The sequence below is a fragment of the Puntigrus tetrazona genome, chromosome 23, assembly GCF_018831695.1.
Source record: "Puntigrus tetrazona isolate hp1 chromosome 23, ASM1883169v1, whole genome shotgun sequence".
NCBI lineage: Eukaryota > Metazoa > Chordata > Actinopteri > Cypriniformes > Cyprinidae > Puntigrus > Puntigrus tetrazona.
The window spans coordinates 8,629,177-8,648,760 of record NC_056721.1 but is presented as its reverse complement, the minus strand read 5'-3'; the positions used below and the strand labels follow the sequence as shown (position 1 = coordinate 8,648,760).

Genomic DNA, 19,584 nt, shown 5'->3' with positions numbered 1-19,584 from the left:
GTAAAGGAAGCTAAAAGGAAATCATTAGCAGGTCTGGGGATCCAGTCTCAGCGTGAATCAATTCATTTCAAATTGCCCTGTACATTTGTGAAGAAGCACCCTGATATAATAAAGGCCTAATAGACACTGATCCAATTGTGTTAGGTTGGTCTCAGATTCCTACAAAACAATGGTTTCAGAAGAAGAGAGAGGAAAAAGAGATGGTAGTCGACTTTCTATATTAATTAACCTCTCTCATGAATGTTTCCATGACATAGATGGATATCTAGGATGCTTTAAGCGCTCCGACTCTCTTAAATTGCAAACGTGGGTTTCCATGCAGTCAGATTCCTTTCAACTCCTGATGGGTTGATGCGCAAAATGGTGTTTTTAATCTTTTATAATTAGATCTTAAAATGCCCTTCTAATTATGACAACTTCCGCTATAAATGACCTTTATCGAGGAGAGCCCACTGAGAACAGTCGAGCATGAACCACATGTGCATGAGAGAGCGAGAGTTCATCTAAAACAGCCGTATGAAATCAATTCTTACTGATCAACTCCTCACCCACACGACACAGACATTACATACGTCAATAAACCTTTACCATCCTTCATGAAGCAACGTTTTAGCCCATTTTTGCTTTCTTTTCATTGGGATTTCTGGAAGATTCGATCATCCACGGCTGCCCATAAAAGTACAGTTCACCTAAAAATGAGAATTCTTTTTAATTCCGTTCCTTTTTAGAAGAACAAAAGAAAAAAACAATTTTTTTACACAAGCAATAAAAGTCTAAACAGCGGGTATGAAGCAAAACAGACATTGTTCTAAATAGTTTTTGATTTCCACAGAAGAAAGAAAACCGCTAGTGTGAGTAAACGATGCTAGAATTTTTTTATTTTTAGGTGAACTATCCCTTTAAAACGTTCTGCCTGCCCCTCACCATAATCACAAAAATCTTAGCAGTCACTCCGATCGGTCTTCAGCATAACCGTGCGGTCTGTTTACGACTTTGAACTACTGAAAAAAAGTGCATGAAAAGGGAATATCTCAGTCAGTTATCCCTTTACCCATCTTCCTTATGCAACCAAATCCACTTTCAAAAGGTCACATTCGTGATAAATAGATATATGCAAAAAGAGCCATTACTGATGACAAAGTAGAGCGACACACATTTTCCATGTGCTGCGAGTGGATTGAGCGCAGAGACCCGCGATTACAGTGCTGATATTCAAATCACGGCGGAGGCAATTTTTTATGAATGTTCTGAACTTTGACGACTTAAAGGTCACGACGAATTTTAACATCAAAACAAAACAAAAAAATACAATGGATACAACGGCAGAGAAAAGGACAGTTGAAAGTTTTGTTATGTGATCTATAAAGGTTTAAAAAAGAACTATGACTAAAGCCTTCTGGGCGAGATTCAGAATCCAGGGTTCCCCGCATTTTTTTTCCGGACCGTTTCCAGTTGTTTTTGATGACTTGTGGAAATCCTGCAGAACGTTTTAAAAATTAGAAAATTCAACAGCTTATCGTGCCATTGTACTCAGGAGAGCCTGGGGTTGGAAGGAACAAAACTATAAACTTAAAACTAACGAAACAGCATATTTTCAAGCCTAATGTTAAGAAATGTAAATATTAAAATGATAAGAATCACAGAATTATGGCAGCCCTGACACACATTTGAACACACACAGACGTTTGCCTTCAACTTGCCTCACTCAGCCCAGGCTAATCTGTAACACTAGCCTAACTAGTACTCAATACTTTCGATTCCAGACCTGAAATATTTCCTCTTAACATGTAAATCAATAGAACATGGTAAAGCAGGGCATTTGCTGGAAACATTTCTGTTAATGTGGGGCAAATTTATCTTAATCGTTATTATTAACTGTTGGGAGATATGTCCAGCTTTCACATGTGATCATTTGTTTCCGCTAATGAGAGAGCCAAAGCGGCTGTGGTGCCGGAATTACACATCTGACACACTTCGCCAGCTCACCGAGGTGTTCCATGTAAGACTTGTTCACATAGCTAAAAGATATTAAAAAGATTTAGCAATGTTTTGCCGTGTTTATTTAATTTCATCTTCTGAGGGAGAGAGAAAATATGCCCACGGAGTTGACAATAACCTGAAAAAAATAGTATGTGTATGCGTCGGGGGGTTCATTCGTATTGGACATTCTTCACACAAAAAAAAATATTTTACATAGAGGTTTTCATTATAAAGCTGACTTCTTCATATGAGCTTTTTCTTGCCAAAAAAGCAAAACAGTTTTCAGTCAATTGAATTTAATATTGCTTAATAAATAGAAACACTTAATAAAATAAACAGTAACCGTGGTCTAATATGGTTTTAAAATTATTACGAATTTTTTTGCCATTATTTTTGGACAATTTATGAAAAAAATGTGAGATATGCGTGTATGAGAGAGAAAGAGACAGAAAGATGAAACTGTGGCCCCTGGACTCGGCAGTAAGGGGAAAAAAAAAAAAAAAACTGTACTTAGCTCAGCTCACCGCAAATATTCCAGCAGTAATCCAGTAATGGATACTTCCTCAGCTCCACAATTGGTCAAAATGTTTTCATACAATAATTTAATTCAGAAACACTTTTACAAAGCAAGAGTAATCAATTTTAATTAGTTGATTCCCCCAATTGTATAAAGTTTAATGTACTGCCATCGATCCTCTTTGTTCTTTAATGCAGTGCTGCTTTCCTGTAATTTGAGGCATTTTTTTTCTCTACTTTTACAGTCAATGATGACATTCGGTGACAGGCTGTGCAAAATGTCTCGGAGTTGCAAATGAGCAGGGCGTAAACACACACACACACACACATTTAATGCCACTGCAATTCATAACAAAACCTGAGGAAAAAAAAAAACCAAACATCCGATTTCAAGACAATCTAAAGGAAACGGAGTGCAAATTAATAGCAGCCTATCATGACTTAGTGGCACATCCTAATAACACGTTGCGATCCGACTCGCAGATAAACACAAAGGCGGTCTTAAACCCGACGCTGGATCCTTGTCCTTCATTTTCAGAGACACTACCACCCTTCACATCCAATTAGCTAATTGAAGCAAAATGAAAACAGCACCAATGGCAACAACGCCGCACTCGTGTCCAAACCACACAATGCGGGGTTTATGGAGACGAAGGAAGAGCCTTCTTGTCAGCTATGACTGCCATAACCCTGACGAGTGTCTTCCCTCTCCGCTTCAGACGCCCACCTACCCATAATCACACACACACACACACACACACACACTCACAAAATCAAAGTGTACAATTTTGTGCCAACATCTCTCACATTAAACTAGCTAACAGACGTAATAGTACGTTGACAATTAAACGGGAAATGCGCTTGCTGCTGGTTAGTTGATTAGGCATAAGCACAATATGACACTGAAAGAGGACGGCCACGCCACCGGCAGACAGACTGTGACATTCCGGTGACATTATCATCTCACGACGACTTTCATTCAATAGCTCGGGACGCTTATTGCATGTTGCGGATCAACAGTTTTGCGGTCTTCAAAAAGGTGAAGAACTGGTGGTGTGACCCTTTCGCTCGATGACCCTCTTCTAAATTACTCTGAGATGAAAACAACTAGATGTTGAGCAAAAAACGATGCGTCAAGCATAACAAAAACGCACGGAATGGGAGATATAGTTGAATAGAAGGAGGTAAAAGGCTGAGAAAGTTTAAAGAAGTAAGATCAGACAAGGAAAGAGACAAAGACAGGGCAACCTGGCCTCCCACGGCTCTCTGGGTACATCTCAGAAGATGAATACCACCATCTACTGGTTCCAAAAGGAAGTTCAGAAAACGACAGGGCTCGTTCGAGTGAACCGGCAGGCCTCCCAGGCTGTGTGATAGTCAGAGCTGTCAGAAACGATTAGATGACAACGGAGCTTGCATTTAAAGAGATACTCAGACCACAAATAGGGTCACATGGCGGAGAAAAGCAGTAAGTGTTTAATCCACCAATGAGATTAAACCTTCTTCAAACCACAGCGGCACGGAAAACTGATAAAAAACAATTCAGGTTTCCAGTTTTAATTCAGTGCATTCAAACAAACTGGAACATTTTAATTATCATAGTGACTGAAATTGCGCTGACAAAAAAAAAAAAAAAAGTTGTTTTGTTTTTCTTGCAAAATGGTTTGGAATGGGGTAGAAAATAAAAGCGTGGCAGAGTGATTTATGCTTGTTGACTCATATGGGGAATTGCTGTTACTCAACTGAAGCCACAGAATCTGAGAAATGCTTGTCTGAGAGAATAATCGTACATTTCTAAAGGTTCAGCCAGAATGTACAGGTTTTACTGCATAATTGCCCAAAGCATGTCTGCGGTACGATGGTGCCACCCAGCCCTGTTCTCAAACCTGCGTATAAATCAGTTCAGCTTGCGTAAAAACCCTCTTGACCCTGCCCAAGCAACAATAACCATGAAAAACACCAAAACACAATGGAATGAACAAGCAGAGATCAGATCACACGCAAATGTTTGACAGATCAGACTGGCTTTTAATGGGACGTTTCATAAAGACACACCTTAAAGGGATAGTTCACCCCAAACTGAATAAATGATGACCGAATTATCATCCTTGTGTCGTTCAAAACATGCAAGACTTTCTTTCTTCTGTGGAACACAAAGGACAGAATGGTTTTATCCAAACAATGAAAGTTGGTGGGGTCCAACCCAATACTGAACCTCACTGACTCATTTGAAAAGAGATCGCAAAAGGGTGAGGGTACATTATGTCAGAATTAAAATTTTTGAGTGAAATATTTCTTTAGAAACAGTAAACAGTAGCTAACACATGGGTTATTGCTATCTAAAATGACTTTGTTGCATTATCAGATGCAATATGTGCTCAATACGTGAGACCCTACGTGAGACTTTGCTGTGCCCGGAGGTGACCCGCGATGGCTTTATGGGGCATGAGGATCTAGACGTGTGTGTGTGTGAGTGTGAGTCCTGCTCCAGTGTCACAGCATGGCGTGTTGGAGCCCAGGGGCTGCGCTGGCAGGCCACTCACTGACAGACACACACCTGCTCTGACATTTCCTGCCGACCTTGACTGAGAAAAACACATGACAATACCTCTCCGCTGAGTCCCACGGGACTGTTGTCCTTCTCTCTTGCTCTCTACCCCAACTCCTTTAAAGAAATAGTTCGTGCAAAAGCTAAAATTCTGTCATTACTTCAACCTTACGCTGTTCTAAACTCGCGTGTCTTAAATTCTTCTGTGCGATTCAAAACACATAGGCTCAAGGACCCAATTTATTTTTTATTTTTTTTATGTTTTTTGAACTCATTCGCAACTATTTATTTACAATTTGGACATTGCTACTTTCATAATAAAGGCAAAATCACGCAATGTGAAGGACTTTTATTTCAACAGCTTTGCAAACAGCAAAAAAAAAAAAAAAAAAAGTGAATTTTACAAAAACACACTACCATTTAAAAGTTCAAAGTCAGGGTCGTTTTTGAATAAGTGTCTTATGCTCACCGTGGCTATACATCTTTATGCAAAAATACAAAATAATACAGTTACGATTTAAAAATGTTTTGTATCGTTACGATATTTGTAAATGTAATTTATTCCTGTAATGCAAAGCTGAATTTACAACAGGCATTACTCCAGTCTTGATCCTTCGGAAATCTTTTTTTGTGAAATACAATCTCTTTATATCTTTAGCAACAACAGAAGCAAGTGATATAATTTCCATTACAAAAAAAGGCTGCTGACAACTCTCACCTCTCCCCCGACTCTTTCACGACCAGCTTCTCCGCAGAAGTGACCTCCGCTGATTAATCAGGCAGTCCACCCAAAACGGTGACATGTGCCACACTGCTGTCTATCCTGAGTGTTTAGACCTGTCTGCCATTCTCTTGTTGTCACAACACTTAAAGCCCTCGGGCCGCTGGTCCAGGTGTTTGGCAGCGCTGCCAGCAGCTAGCAGATACATGCGGGTTCCTGTTTCTTGCTGTTCGTCTGACTTGTAAGAAGTGTTAATAATACAGCGCTAATCTATGATTGGGCTCCTGCTGATATGCAAAGAATAAAAACTGTTTTTTACGGATATATGCGAGTCCTCATACGGACAGTGAAGTATTTTTTGGATTGTACAGCACACCCGACTCAGTCGGCACGGCAAAGAGTCATCATAAACAACTCTGCACTTACTAGAGCCCAGAGGCAACTGCGATTTTATATAAGCAAGTTCAAGCAGCGCCTCTGCCCTTTTGAGACCTATAAAATGCATAGTTACAGGCCCTTGTAGGGGATTTACTTTGAGAGAAGCAGGTACAGATCTATAACACAGTCTCCAGCAGCCCCTAGTGCTCACAAAAGGGGCAGCAACAGGTGCCTGTACACCCTTATATTAAATACACAACGCTGTGTTTTAGTTTTTCAATGCTAGAATTTTCCATCGCGTCTTATTAGGCTTTTTTCGCAACTTCCTGTACGTTTACAGAGCTCATTCACTCCATAAGAACTTTTATATGCCATAATGCAGCTCACTTGACTGATTCCTGATTGGCTTGTTAAAGCTGTAATCTCCCAGCGCCACACAGAGAGAAACAAGAAGCCTATTAGCATCTTCTCTACATTATTTTTCATCAAACTGGTTAAAACTGACACGTATTAATTAATATCTATTACTCGTTTTTTCCCTTTGAGGGGCAAGATGTTGGGTTTGAAGGGGCGGGCAATTAGTTGAACAAAATAATCAAAATAGTGTATTTGAACAGCGCTGATAAATGTCCCACGCCGTCCCATCTCAGAGAGCGAAGTGCAATATATTCTTGCTGTCACGTTCTATTAAACAGCTATTACAGTCTTGATAGAACTATTAGTCACTTCATTATTAATAACATTAATGTATTTACATTTTAGTGTACATGCCAGTTTTCCAGCAATAATTTATGAAGTCGACTTCAAATATTTCATAATGTTCCTCCATCTGAGCCTTTTTGAGCTTATTATTGATTGTGAAAACAGACTGAATTTTTATGTTCTCTCTCAGCCGACCTCACTCACTCTCTTAATGTATTGGCGAGGGGGCCTCTGCATTAAGAGACTGAAACAAAGTGCATTTACATCTGAAGCATAACTTCATAATTTACATTCCAACATTTATTAGAGGTGACAAATGAGTGTTTGGTCCACTCGCGCTTTTCCACAATACGGCACTTATTCAATCCGCATAAATTACGGCGCGGGATTGAGAGTGCTGGTGCAAATGATTCTATTACATTTATGCGGCGGTACACGCGTGTGTGCCCGCGGAGGTTATTCGAGGGGCGGGCGTCCTGTTTATGAACTAATCCATAAAGTGACTACCTACAATAAGAATAAAAAGTGTGGAATAATGTATAAAAGGCTGTCGGCGTGCAGGCTTGTATGGGAATCCTGTAGGAGTACAGCAAAGAAGACTAGAGTAGATTAGAGTACCGTACAATATACTGGAGAGAGCTAGAATAGTAAGCACTGGAGTAAAGCGCAGTAGACGAGAGTACTGTACACTGGGCTCTAGAGTGCAATGGAGTGATGTGCAGAGTAGTAGAGAAAGACAGCTCAGAAGTTTTCAACCTTGTTGAGGCCAAGATGATTTTTCAGCATTTATACCGCATGAGACAATAAAAAATGCAAATACAACAAAAATACATGATTGCTATTGTATTAAAGCAAATGTGTACGATATTACATGGAAAATATTTTATATAGAATGCCGACTAAAACTTGACTAAAAATGTAATTAACAAAGAAAATAAATTATACAGTACACAATAATATAGTAAAAATGTGTAATTATATAATAAGAATTTGGTAATATTTTCAAATGTTAAAAATTTATTTTTAAAAAAACAAATATATATAACAAAAGATAAACATAATATTTAGCAAAATATGTACAAATATTATATAATTTCACATTTATACAGTTACTGTTTTTTATTTCAATGTATAACAATGTATTTAAAATATAAAAGGTAGTATTATTACTTTTTTAAATTATATTCTTCTTGTGCCCCTAGCAATGAAAATAATTGATAAACAATGTTGCAATAATCCGGCATGTTCACATTTCAAACTACTTTATACTTAAGTTTGATACATAAATGGATAAATGAAATCAATAGCACTCATTGGGCCCCAGTTTGAAAGCCCTGGTCTACACTAAACTTTAGCGAAGTACAGCACAGCACAGCACTCTTACAATAACAGACAACTCTAGGCTGGTAAAGTAAAGAACAATAAAGTGAACTCGAGAAGAGAAGACTACCTCGTTGCTTTGCAACATATCTACTTCTTTTCTGCACATTGTTGCATCTACTGGATGAAAAGCAGGGCACCATCATAGGGTCTTCCACCATTTTTCTGTCCAACTGATCGGCGATGCTTCCAACACCTTCAAATCAGGCCAAATTCGAAGTTTTACTGTACAAGGAAACCAACATTTGCCATGGCATTCGAAAAGCAGATCATAGCAAACCCATGCGCTCCTAAACACAACTCTGGCCCCAAGTCTCAGTCGTGATTAAACAGCTTCGCCTCTTCCCATGTTAATATTCCAGCACCGATAACCACTATAAGTCAGCGTGTAATGTTAAATAATTATAGAGAGAAGCATTTCAGCAGTGTAGTTACAAATGCACCATGGGAATCCCTCCATTTAAACAAATAACGGGCGCTGCAGGGGAGTTGGCAGATGAATTAACAGCTAATAACTTACTGCGCAGGCAGATAAAGAACAGTCCCAATGTGTCAATTACATCGTATTTTTCTCTGATTTCTAGACTTCCAAACATAATCGCGCACTTCAAAGGGGCACAACTAGAAAAATTTGGCTTTCGCAGTGCACCGTGGAGACGCTCTTTTCCTTTTTGCCTTATTCATTTGATCAAACGCTCCCAGAAATCAGAGGAGCCGCTGTCAGCAGCGCTAGGCGTTTCCAAACGAAAGGCTGCCTGCCGGTCGGTCCTGCGAGCCGTCCTCCCTCCTGACAGATCCTGGGAGTCGGAAACACGGGGCTTTAGTCCCACTCCTGTTCATTAAAATCACAGGGACAGGGCCCGCGACGAAAAAGATGCTGACATATCAAAGGCTCTCTGTACCTGCATTACCATAGTCATTTACTTATTAAAGCAGAGATGTTTCCTGTCAATCAGGGGGCCATCATGTCTCCTCATTTGCAGCGGAAAAACTGGCATAATTGCTTCTTAGACTAATCAACACAACTTGGAGTAATTATGCCTTGAAAGTGACATTGGAGGCAGAGGGGGACGTGTGCGTGTGACGGGGGAAGGTAGTCGCTGATTCGACCTGATCCTCAGTCATATGGCGAGTCGCTCTCTTTCCATCACATGCTATACTACTCTTGGTATCTGCCGCCAAGGAGAACCTTCACATCAAACGGAAGTAATTACAAAGCGCAAGCCAAACTGGTGTCACAGATCTCCTTCCATCCTCTTTAAAAACACGGCTACGCTGTAATTAAAATCCTGTCATATTTCCATCATCGTGTCGGGCGAACGCGTAATGACACAGTTCGGCAGGCTACGGCAAAACTAGAAATTACAGATCTGCACTTGCCGTGCTGTTAGCATTAATATATTTGACGAGATTTTACAAATTACGCCGCACGTATAAATTATGTTTTATTGATTTCTGGCTAATCAAAGAGTTCAATTAAAGCCTGCCTTCAAAGCGGCTGGCAAACTGCGGCCGTCAGAAGGAAAGCGCTGAAAATAAACCGCGCGTTCCCAGGCAGTGCGGCCCAACCTCATCAGGTCACTGAGCAATGTGAAAGGAGGACAGTGTAACGTTAAACTATGTCATACAAAATTAATCTAGACACATGGAAAAGGAGCAGACGGAGAGAAATACGCGCTGACAAACAGAGACGCACATCATAAAAGAGGATTTAATTAAGGAACCTTGGAGAATTTAATGGCCTATAACCCACAATTTCCTAAATTCGAGACATTCTCAGTCATTCTGACAGGCCGTAAAAAGGAAGTAAGATGGAGCAAGTGGTATTTGGCTTGGAAAATCTTGGCTTCAAGAACAATATGACACAGACTGTAATGTTTAACGGGCTAGAAGTCAACACTATTTCCTAACTAACATTCTCTGCGGTCAAACTGAAGACAAACTTTAATTACCAGATTATACAGGCTAACACGAAACTATCATGAAAGCCTGTGTCTGAGGAATGGTAAAGCCTCGTTCTGATCAAATGGGTGAGCATTGGGAGAAATGGACAAATAGCCAGAGACGCTGATGACCCAGGCTGTTGATATCCGTGATATCCGCTCACTGATAGCTTTGCTATGAATCCTGCATGTTCTGAACGTCTCCATGTGAATGAATAGCTGATGCAAGAGTTTTGTTTACTACACACATAGTGTTTTTAGCCTCTGACACCTCCATATATTAGTGCATAATCTCTAGAACAGCTCTGAGTAGCACTTTGTGAGCATCATATCATACAGGTAAACAAACAAAAATAAGGATCTTCACAACAACCCGTCAAACTTTTTCATTTGAAGAGCATGTGACAGAAATATATTACTTAACATACTTATAGTACTACTATTATTAATACATTTATTAGCAAAACATTATTTTTAAGAAATAATTACCAAAAAAATGTTTTTGCACACATCACAGCAATTCAGTGTTTCTGAAAAAAAAGGATAAATATAGTTTTTGTTGTTGTTTTTATAATAAAAATAAGATGCTTCTGATTATTAAACTTTAATGTATGCTTTTCGATGAAATACATTTCATCTAATTATTAAAACAGATAAGATGCATTGATGCCCTAAGACATGAATGAGTCGGATATTGTGGTGCATCAGAGGTAAAAAATGATGTAAATACTGTTTAGTTTCTTGCACAAACTTATCGTTTCATGTCATATCACCACAAGCCGGAGGGTTCAATTTGGATTTGTTTGTGCATGTTTCTTTTACTCAAAGATTGTGTGCCCATGACTTACATTGTGTGACTGACAGACTGCAACAGTTAAAGTTACAAATCTTTGTTTCTTAAGTAAACACAAACAAAGTCACCTACATCTTGGATGCCCTAGGGGTAAGCAGATAAACATCAAATTTTCATATTTGGGTGAAGTTTAAAACTACAACTTCTGCACCAGATGATTCCAGATGATTGACTTCAGACACAGAAAAATGCATTTTTGCAACCTATTTGTAAAATACACATAAACATAACAAAACAAAGATCTTTTTATTTCAACAGAATTATATATTCATGTATAATTACACAAATGGTCTCAAATGTCTGAACCTCACTTTCTTTCCAAGTAACATGGCATTACCATCGGTTACCAGCATTGTACCGTTGCACCTTGACAATAATAAAAAATAAAATTAGGAGGTGACAGTCACTACAAAGTAACGTAATAACATGTTTGGAAGCATATCTTAAGCATATCTTAATCAGCATTCTTGATGCTGAGAGGAGTTTATTAGCTGATAACTGTGAATTATGACTTCTTATCCCTTTTGTCACAAGACTTTGGCAAGAGAAGCATCAAATGAAAGAAGCAAGATTTGATATCACTTAAGACCCCCTTAACAGACTGTAAAGCAAAATTCACACGCACGCACACACACACACACACACACACACACACACGTACGCACACACACACAAATAGAAGAAAATTAAAAGAAAAGAAATGGGCTTTTCATGTGGGGAGATGTCCGGCCATAAATCTCTTGAATTTGGCCCCGGGGGGACCGGCTCCAGAAATCTGGTCCAACAGCACACATGAGACCAAAACCACAATGTAAAGAAATCTGGGCGCCACTCGTCTTTATCTGCTCTGCCTTTTCAAAGAGAACCAGAAAAAAAAAAATATATATATATATATATATATATATATATATATATATATACTAACCGTTTACAGTTATGGAAACTACTATAAAAGAGGCTAAATAACACAGTCCCTCAGACTAGTGTCAAAGAGTCAGGCCGAAAACAAATGAGGATTGGAGAGACGCCATTTCACGGTTCAAATGCAAAACTGGGATTTCTGGTTTGTGTCATCCCTCAGTCATTTAATGAGCATTTCGCTGCAGTAAACAAACATATTCAGTAGGGGACTTTACAGATGGAGTTCTGAAATTATACACACCGGGGCTTGAAGAGGAAGCCAGGTCTCATCTATTCACCTCTAATCTGGTAAATTGAGTCAAAAAGAACGACTGAAACGGGAGAATGAGTCGGGCCAAGAGCTGTAAACACATTTTCCGAAGCCCCTGATCTGCAGACTTCAAGCATGCACGATAAATCTGACGTGAAATCATAATTATAAAAGCAATTAGCTGACCCTGTGCCGCTCGCCCTTGGATGTGACAGTGAAAATTCATACAGAGCCCTTTCAAGGCGGCTGGGACAAGGTTGGTGGGGGGCGGAAAAGTGCAACACAGCAACAATAAAACCGCAGGCCTTTCCTGTGTCATTAACCACAGGCTTAAACAGCTCGGGACAAGACAGTGCCAATTGCAACAACACTAAATAAACTTCCACATCTCTCACAAACATGAGCACATTAATAGTTTTAGCAAACATTCTACAATTACAATCAAAGAAAAAAAATGACTGACCCCGTTTTGATTTTTTGCAAGGTAGCATATATTTACGTATACATTAAAACTATTTCTCCCAGAAGGACAGTAACAATAAGATGTATGTAAATAAGGGTTTGATGTAGGGTTGAGCGATGTCTACAAATTCATGATGTCTATCAACCATTGGCAGACTGATACCTTTGAAAAGTATGCTCTGCCAAGGTATGCTTCTTCAATCAACCCAGTCAGATCCTCAAGGCAATCTCTCAGGAATGAGAGACCCCTCATTTGCCCGCTCATCGCCACCTAGTGACCATCATCCCCAACAATCATGAAATATCTCTGTGGCCCGTGCCCCCGTGCCAACCATAACTCTCCTTTACTGCAGACAGCTCCAATAAAGGATTACAATTACAATTAAAGTAATGAGCAAAAGGGGGAAAAAAGAGAAAAGTCCGAGGATGGATCCCCAGGCAAATTAAATTGCAGCACAGTTTGAAAGTGAGCACAGAGTAAGTCTTTTGGGTTATTACTGGCTAACCACCCCTCATTCCCTCAATAATTAACTTTCAAGTTTCGTAATCAGGAACCAGAGAAATTGAAACAAAAGTCGAAAGTCCCAAAATGTCTGCAGCGACCCATAGATCAGACCTCACCTATAATGAACGCTCTGGTGGATCACCTATGCTTTCTACCATCTGTGTTATTTTAAACGACTCCCTGCAAAGTGGAAGCAAATTTCAAAACCAACATTTGAGCAACAGATGTGTCATCAATGCCTAGAAGGCAAGAGGCAACAGCAAGGTGTATGATATAAAGAAAATAATGGAGCAAACGATACAGTCAAAGGCAGTGGCCAAAGTCAACACTGGCATCTCGTCAGGCAGACCCCAATTCCTAGGCTTTGGGGATGTTGTGTCTTTTTTCTAGCGTTGTGGTGATAGCAGAGGGGCTCCGGAAATTCAGAGACTGCCGAGCCAAAACAGATCACTTCAAAGCGCCTTATTTAACGCTTGCTAAATTTTTCATCACAGTTGCTTAATATCCTGGGGAAGGGAGCTTTTGAAGTTGCGCGAGAGCGGGATGTTCTTCTGACAACTTTCCTTTTTTTTTTTCTCCCCCCTCCCTCCTCCTTTCACCTCCTCCCTCTGCTCCTGCATCCCTCGCTCTTTCCACAGGAGGCCAGTGATATTTGGGGCGCACGGTGGAGCCCCAGCGGGCAGAGCGAGGATGGGAGAGCGTCCCATGGAGCCGGCAGTTACCATGCCAACAAGCTGAGCGTTACTGTCACTGGCGGCAGATCGCAGGAGGGTACCGCAAAACACCACTGGAGGGAAATATATTTAACCTTTCACACACCTTTGAGGCAGAAAGCTCACCACAGAAGTCTAAAAGGCAAACAAGAGAGCTGACAAACACAGTCTCTCTGACAGCCAGAGGGGATTTGGTGGGTTGATTTTTAACTTCACTAAGCTTGAGTATATGGTTAAATCTTTGGCTTTTGCTGATACATTCAGGCACGTTATTCAGTTGGGTGTTTATTGCCATTCTGTGATTTCATAATTAATGCACTGGGAAAAAAAACAAGGAGAGGGGATAGGAAAGGAAAAGAAAGAAGGACAGGGAAAAGGTAACAAAAAATGGAAAGGAAAAAGAAAGGAACAAAAGGAAGTTGAAAGGAATGGAATGCAAAGGGATAAAAAGTAAAAAAAAAACTCAAAAGGAAAAATCAAAAGGTTAGGTTAAAGGCACATTGAAGTGAAAGAAAAGAAGAAATGTAAAGGGGAAAACAAAGGCAATTGGAAATGAAAGGGGGAGAGGACAAATCATAAAAGCAAGCAAAGAATAGGAACCAAAAAGGACAAAAAGAAATTACAAGAAAAGAAACGTAAAGGGCAAAATGAAAGAAAAGACAAGTTAAGAAGAATGTGAAGAAACTCGCAAAGAGCAACACAAGGGAAAGGTAAATATACAGGACAATAAAATCATTAAATTCAAAGAAAAGAAAAAGAACAGAAAAAAGAGGAAAAAGGAAACGGGGAGGAAAAGAACAGAGAGGAAATGAAATGAGAAGAAAGGAAAGAAAAGGAAAAGTGAGGGGCGGTTAAATAAAGAAATAATGAAGTAGGGCGCAGTGTGTGAGAGAGGAACAGGCCAGGAAGGACAAGCCCTGGAGGCGAGAGCTCAACCTCAGCACGACTGGTACTGGGTTTGACTGACAGGCCGGAGTGCAGCGCAGGTCCAAACCTGCTCCGGCTCAGACTCCAGCCAGAGTCGCCTGCCACTGAGGAGCGAGGGCCGCCCATCCGGCGAGGTGAGTCAGAACCTGTTAACGTGACTGGTGTCCCCAGCCTGACACCCCGGCACTCCAGCTCAGAGCCTCCCTCCAGCCCTGCCACTATTCCCCTTCCGCTCATCCACATCAAATCCTTTCAGACACAGATTTCAATTATTCACCCCATCCAAATAATGCCTTGTGACATGAATTATCCAGAGCTGTAATAATCCACTTAACTGGGAAAGAGCAGCTCATCAAAAAGAGAAAAGCAGAGGAAAAAAGGGGGACTTGTCAAGCAGTTAGAAAGCCAAGAAGCCTTAATAATCGACATTTTTCCCCGCTGTTAAGGACAGTGCTTTGAGCATGGCTAGATATCATTCATAGCGGAAAATCACATCACACAAAACCGCACAATACACAGCCTAATTGTCCAATGATAGTAAATGTGCCATAGATAATCCAAGAACTACCTAGTTTAAGAACATTAAAATAAAGAGAGCGGTTCCGCTACCGAGGATGAGTGAGGATTACTCAGGTTCACAAAACTGCTGGCTAATAAATCATATCATCGACGGGGCAAATGATAATCACAGTCAATGACATCTTTGACATGCTGAGAGTTACATTCTATTAATAAAAAAATTATGATCATACAACTACGGTCCAAAAGTTCAGGGTTGGTAAGTCACTTATGCTCACCAAGGCTGCATTTATTTGATTAAACGTAAACTCTGATGAGGATTGGCTGCTTCCAGTGCTGTCTCTGTTTGTTTTCTCATTCGCGCTCGCTGTTATGACTCGGAGAAGCTCATTTGTTGCTCAGATGTCACTCTTATTGCGTTTCCTCCGATGACAAGCTTCTCCTAAACTTCCGCATTCTGCCCTGTCCACAACAAACCCAGAGAAACACTGGCACGTGAAACTAATGAATACACATTTACGACAGTATATGATTTGTATGCGATTCCCATTAGATTTGGGGTATGTTCATAACCATGAAGGGAAACGCAAAGCAGGTGCAGTAGTTATGCTTATAAATAGGCAACAAATAAAATGTTTCTGCAATATTTTATGACTATTAGATTGCAATCACAAACAACGGTGATTTAAAGGGGGTTTCGAGTGAAAGCATAGTATAAATCTAAAGAGTCTTACATAGCATGGCGCTAGTTGGACAGCATGTGTGTACGTGATCAGGAAACACACACACACACACACACACACACACACACACACACACACACAGTCATGTGAAAAAGTCAGGACACCCCATTGAATTCCATGGATTTCCTCATGACATAATTAAGTCTTAAGAATTGGAAAATAAAACCTCAGATGAATAACAACACATGACAGATGCATTGTGTTATTATTTATTTCAGCCATGTGTGTGACAAAGTTAGGACACCCTTACTGTTAACATAGAAATTAATAGCAGCCAGTCACCGCTAATCGAATATATATTTGATTAATGGATCATCAGCCAGTGTGAGGTTTTCACAGTCTTCAGGTGTGTGTTAACACAATACCTAGAAGGTAAGACATCAGCAACGATCTTAGAGAAACAACTGTTGCTGCCAATCTGGGAAGAGTAATACAGCCATTTCTAAACAATCCAAAACACACCAGCAAATCTACAACCGAACGGCCGAAAATGAAAGAATCCATGTGCTTCGATACACCAATCAAAGCCTGACTCAAACGCTGTGAAGACAACTGTGCATAAACAAATGCACTTTACCGGAGCAACGTTGTAAAGCAGAGTTGGCCAGAATTCATCCAGAACGATGTGAGAGACTGATAATTACTTCAAGTTATTTCAGCTAAAACTGGAACTACAGGAAACTGGAACTGAATCAAAGGATGTCCCAACTTTGTCACACATGGCTTTTCCATCTTGGAAGATTTTAAGACTTTCCAAGGACCAGATCATTTTTAAGAAAACCCCGAAATTCAATGGGGTGTCCTTACTTTTTCACATGACCGTATATATACACATATACATCAAATACAGTAATAAAGCCTACATTTGAATAATAATGTAATTATAATCCTACAATTCTCTGTGAAACACAGCCTCGTCTGGGTTATTGCATTTACAACAACAGCAATACAACAAAGGCACCAATGACTAAGAAATATTGAAATAATATCCCTGAACGTGACTCATCCCGTCACATTTCAGAGCAAAGCGTTCCCATGAAAACAACTTGAATTAAAAAGCAGAACCATTCCTCTTTTTGCAAACAATTGTGTTTTTCCTATTTTATCGCATACGTATTGTAATAATAACGTAAACGCGAATCAATTGGTTACAATGTCATGAAGTGTTTCAGACGGCTTGCACTAGTAGAAAACGGATGCTGGTTAGTCAGACTCACAATCACTTACCAGCGCTTCTCTCGGAGGCACGTCTTCTCTGGCTGGAGCAGAGCTCTGAAAGAGAACGGCAGCCTTGTGTTACAGCGCCATCTCACGGCAGAGTTCATGACATACAAAAGATTCTTCAACGTAACAGTACGGCGTCTGACATTCATTACATGGAGCTTCTTTTCATTTAATGTTATTCTGTGGCTTTGGCTTTTATATTCAAAATGCCTTTTTATAATATTAATATAATCAGTCGCCCACTAGAAATGCACACTACCATAAAAAAATGCATCAAAAGTCACAAAGTAACTATTTTTGGCCAACCCTAACTGTCTACACACTATTCTAGAAGGACTTTAGAGTTTGCTGCATTGCTGATTGCACCTGCCTTTTATTATCATTGTGCAACTGCACTAAGCTTTTTAAGCCATTTTGGTTCTTATCAGTGCACGATACCATTTGTTTAATCCACTTTAGAGGACTAAGTAAGCCTGCAAGGTTCCAATTAGGATATTTAATTTACTAATTAGCCATGCAGTTGACTCTTTAAAGAGAAAATGACTTACTGTAAAACATATTAGCCTTCTGAAAGCAGCACTGGGTTAAACATTAGGCTCAATGACACAATAGTAACAGTTTATATATATATATATATATATATATATATATATATATATATATATATATATATATATATATATATATATATATATATATATATATATCAACGTTGTACATTTTGGGGTCTTTTTTAATTGCTCAACCATTTGTTCAAGAAGACTGCCTTTATTTAATTAAATAATAATAATAATAATAATAATAATAATAATAATAACAAACATTACATATCATTATTTTAAAAAATAATAATAATTAAAAATAATTGTTCTCTGATTTAAAATAGTTTACTTTTTAGTGTGTGTGTAAAAACAACGCTCTAATTTCAGTGTCTTGAGTACAACATCTGCTATTGCAAGAGCTGCACATTTTCAAACCTTAAATGCAACTAAAGCAATTGGATCTCGTTATTCCCAAAAATAGGGACACTAAACTTCTCGTCTAGGCTAGCTTACACTCTCTAACAAACAGCAACACTGCAAACATTCACTTGCTGGCAACACATTTTGCGTGTTAGGAATTATAACTGTCATTTTCACACTGCGCCAACACACACCAACTGAGTCGACACACTGATCGCAATCGTTCTTAACTTCAGAACACAGGCTAGTCATCTTTAACTCACTTCCAAAAAAAAAAAAAAAAAACCCACTAAAAATAAGCATATCTGAAACAGACATAAATTTCATATGTTTCTTAATATTTATGACAAACTTATGTTTAACTTATGGTAACAGTATTCAATAGAGAAAATGCACAGTAATAATCATGCAGTATTCTCATCTTAACCTCAAAGTCCAAAAATGAAGAGTAAAAAAATATATAATGGAAAAAGATAGCAATAAAAATGAAATATTGTTAATGTACATTTACATGTGTTTATAAACTACTACATATATAAAACATATAAGTACACAGCCTGAAACAAATGTGAGGCATTATGTTCTTATATTAATTATTAATTTGTGTGTGTGTGTATGCATGTATTTTTTCCCCACTAATGATTTGCCATCACCCCTGAAAATGTATCTCTCTAACATACCTTTATTTTACAAAAATACAGGTTTGGAACAACATGAATGTGGGTAAATGTAAACGGTGACATAGGAACTATATCTTTAAATGGTTATGTCGGCTTTAAACAGATAAAACATTTCTTTACTTAGACAGATGAGCACATGGAGGAATGAATGTGTCATGTTTTCAGGGTCAACGACCCCTGACTGAATATTACTTGTATATTATCTATATAGCGCTTATATTATTTCACAGAGACTGACACATTAATATGAGGAGTGGAATCCCTGTATGCGCTGTTCTTTGTGGCCTGCACCTGTCACACACATCTGTCTAACTGCATGGGATGAGACAGTGACCAGGCGCTAGCAAACCAGCTAAAACTTTTCCAAAACAACATGGGACAGCCGGATCATGAGCTCATCAATAATTGAAGCGTGACAAATTGTGCATTTATTTTGCAGGTCCACCGCCGAAAAATCTAAATGAATGTTTTTAGCTGGGTGAATGGTATCAGCTACCTGATTTTGGTGGTCAGGTTGGTCCGGGGATGCCATCTTCTCAGAGCTGTTAGCCAAAAGGCTAAGAACGCTAACGCTCCACCGGTGCTCGATTACTTCAGTCTGAACTAGTTCGAGTCATTTGCATCGATCGGTTCGTTTCAAAGAACGAGTTCAAAGTA

General features: G+C 39.2%; 1 protein-coding gene across 1 annotated transcript in view; it reads right to left on the bottom strand.

Moving 5' to 3' along the window:
- The window catches only part of pex14 (peroxisomal biogenesis factor 14), a 60,630-nt gene extending 41,073 nt beyond the window's left edge, over positions 1–19,557 (bottom strand). Inside the window, exons 1-2 of the mRNA XM_043224775.1 lie at positions 19,424–19,557; positions 17,289–17,333 (exon numbers count right to left, since the gene is read on the bottom strand). Of these exons, the coding sequence (XP_043080710.1) occupies positions 17,289–17,333; positions 19,424–19,459 (81 nt within the window). The 5' untranslated portion in view covers positions 19,460–19,557. The remainder of the gene's footprint in view (positions 1–17,288; positions 17,334–19,423) is intronic.
- Positions 19,558–19,584: the final 27 nt, after the last annotated feature.